The sequence below is a fragment of the Nicotiana attenuata genome, chromosome 7 (genome assembly GCF_001879085.1).
Source record: "Nicotiana attenuata strain UT chromosome 7, NIATTr2, whole genome shotgun sequence".
Classification (NCBI taxonomy): domain Eukaryota; kingdom Viridiplantae; phylum Streptophyta; class Magnoliopsida; order Solanales; family Solanaceae; genus Nicotiana; species Nicotiana attenuata.
In genome coordinates this window covers 20,745,830-20,746,475 of record NC_031995.1, presented here as the reverse complement: position 1 = coordinate 20,746,475, position 646 = coordinate 20,745,830, and the positions used below count along the sequence as shown (strand labels likewise).

At 33.7% G+C, this 646-nt stretch overlaps 1 protein-coding gene across 1 annotated transcript in view; it reads right to left on the bottom strand.

The window, feature by feature from the left end:
* Window positions 1–376, bottom strand: part of LOC109230419 — a 4,843-nt gene extending 4,467 nt beyond the window's left edge. Inside the window, exon 1 of the mRNA XM_019395931.1 lies at window positions 223–376. Within this exon, the coding sequence (XP_019251476.1) occupies window positions 223–300 (78 nt within the window). The 5' untranslated portion in view covers window positions 301–376. The remainder of the gene's footprint in view (window positions 1–222) is intronic.

Below are 646 nucleotides of genomic sequence, written 5' to 3'. Positions count from 1 at the left end.
TACCCCCCCACCCCCCCCCAACCCAAAGAACAATGTAATTGCGTGTTAATCCCAAACAAGTTGGGGTAAGCTGACGATAATTACTAGCGTAAAATTTATTAATTCATGATAAATCCAATCCCTCCCAAAAAGAAAAACAAATCAAAGAAAATAAATTGAATCGCGAGCAGAGAAAATTAAACAAGTAAGAAATTGAAATAGAAAAGATGAGAGGATTTTTACAGAAGGGGAATTAGTAATTGAACCAAGTTGCTCCAAATGTTGATTGAGCAATGCATTTTTTTGGTCTTTGGATCCCATATGCTATACTGTTTCTTCTTTATTTCTTTGCTCATATTGCTGCGATGTTTGTGATGGCTTTTTAAAGAGAAGATGGAGCTTTCAAAAACATATATGATCTGTTTGTTTGTATCCTGCATGAGAGTACCACTAGGTTCACAAGAGATTATGACGTACTCACAATTTCCTCACAGAAAAAAGAAAATTGGAAATGACTAACTTGGCCTTTCCTTATGAAAATAAACTTTAAATTGCCATGGAAATGAAATTTCTCTTTGCATTATATGGGGTTCCATTGGGATATATTGAAGTGAGTTTAAATTCTATGTAGTAACAATATAAGTACTATTTACTCGATTAAGTCACT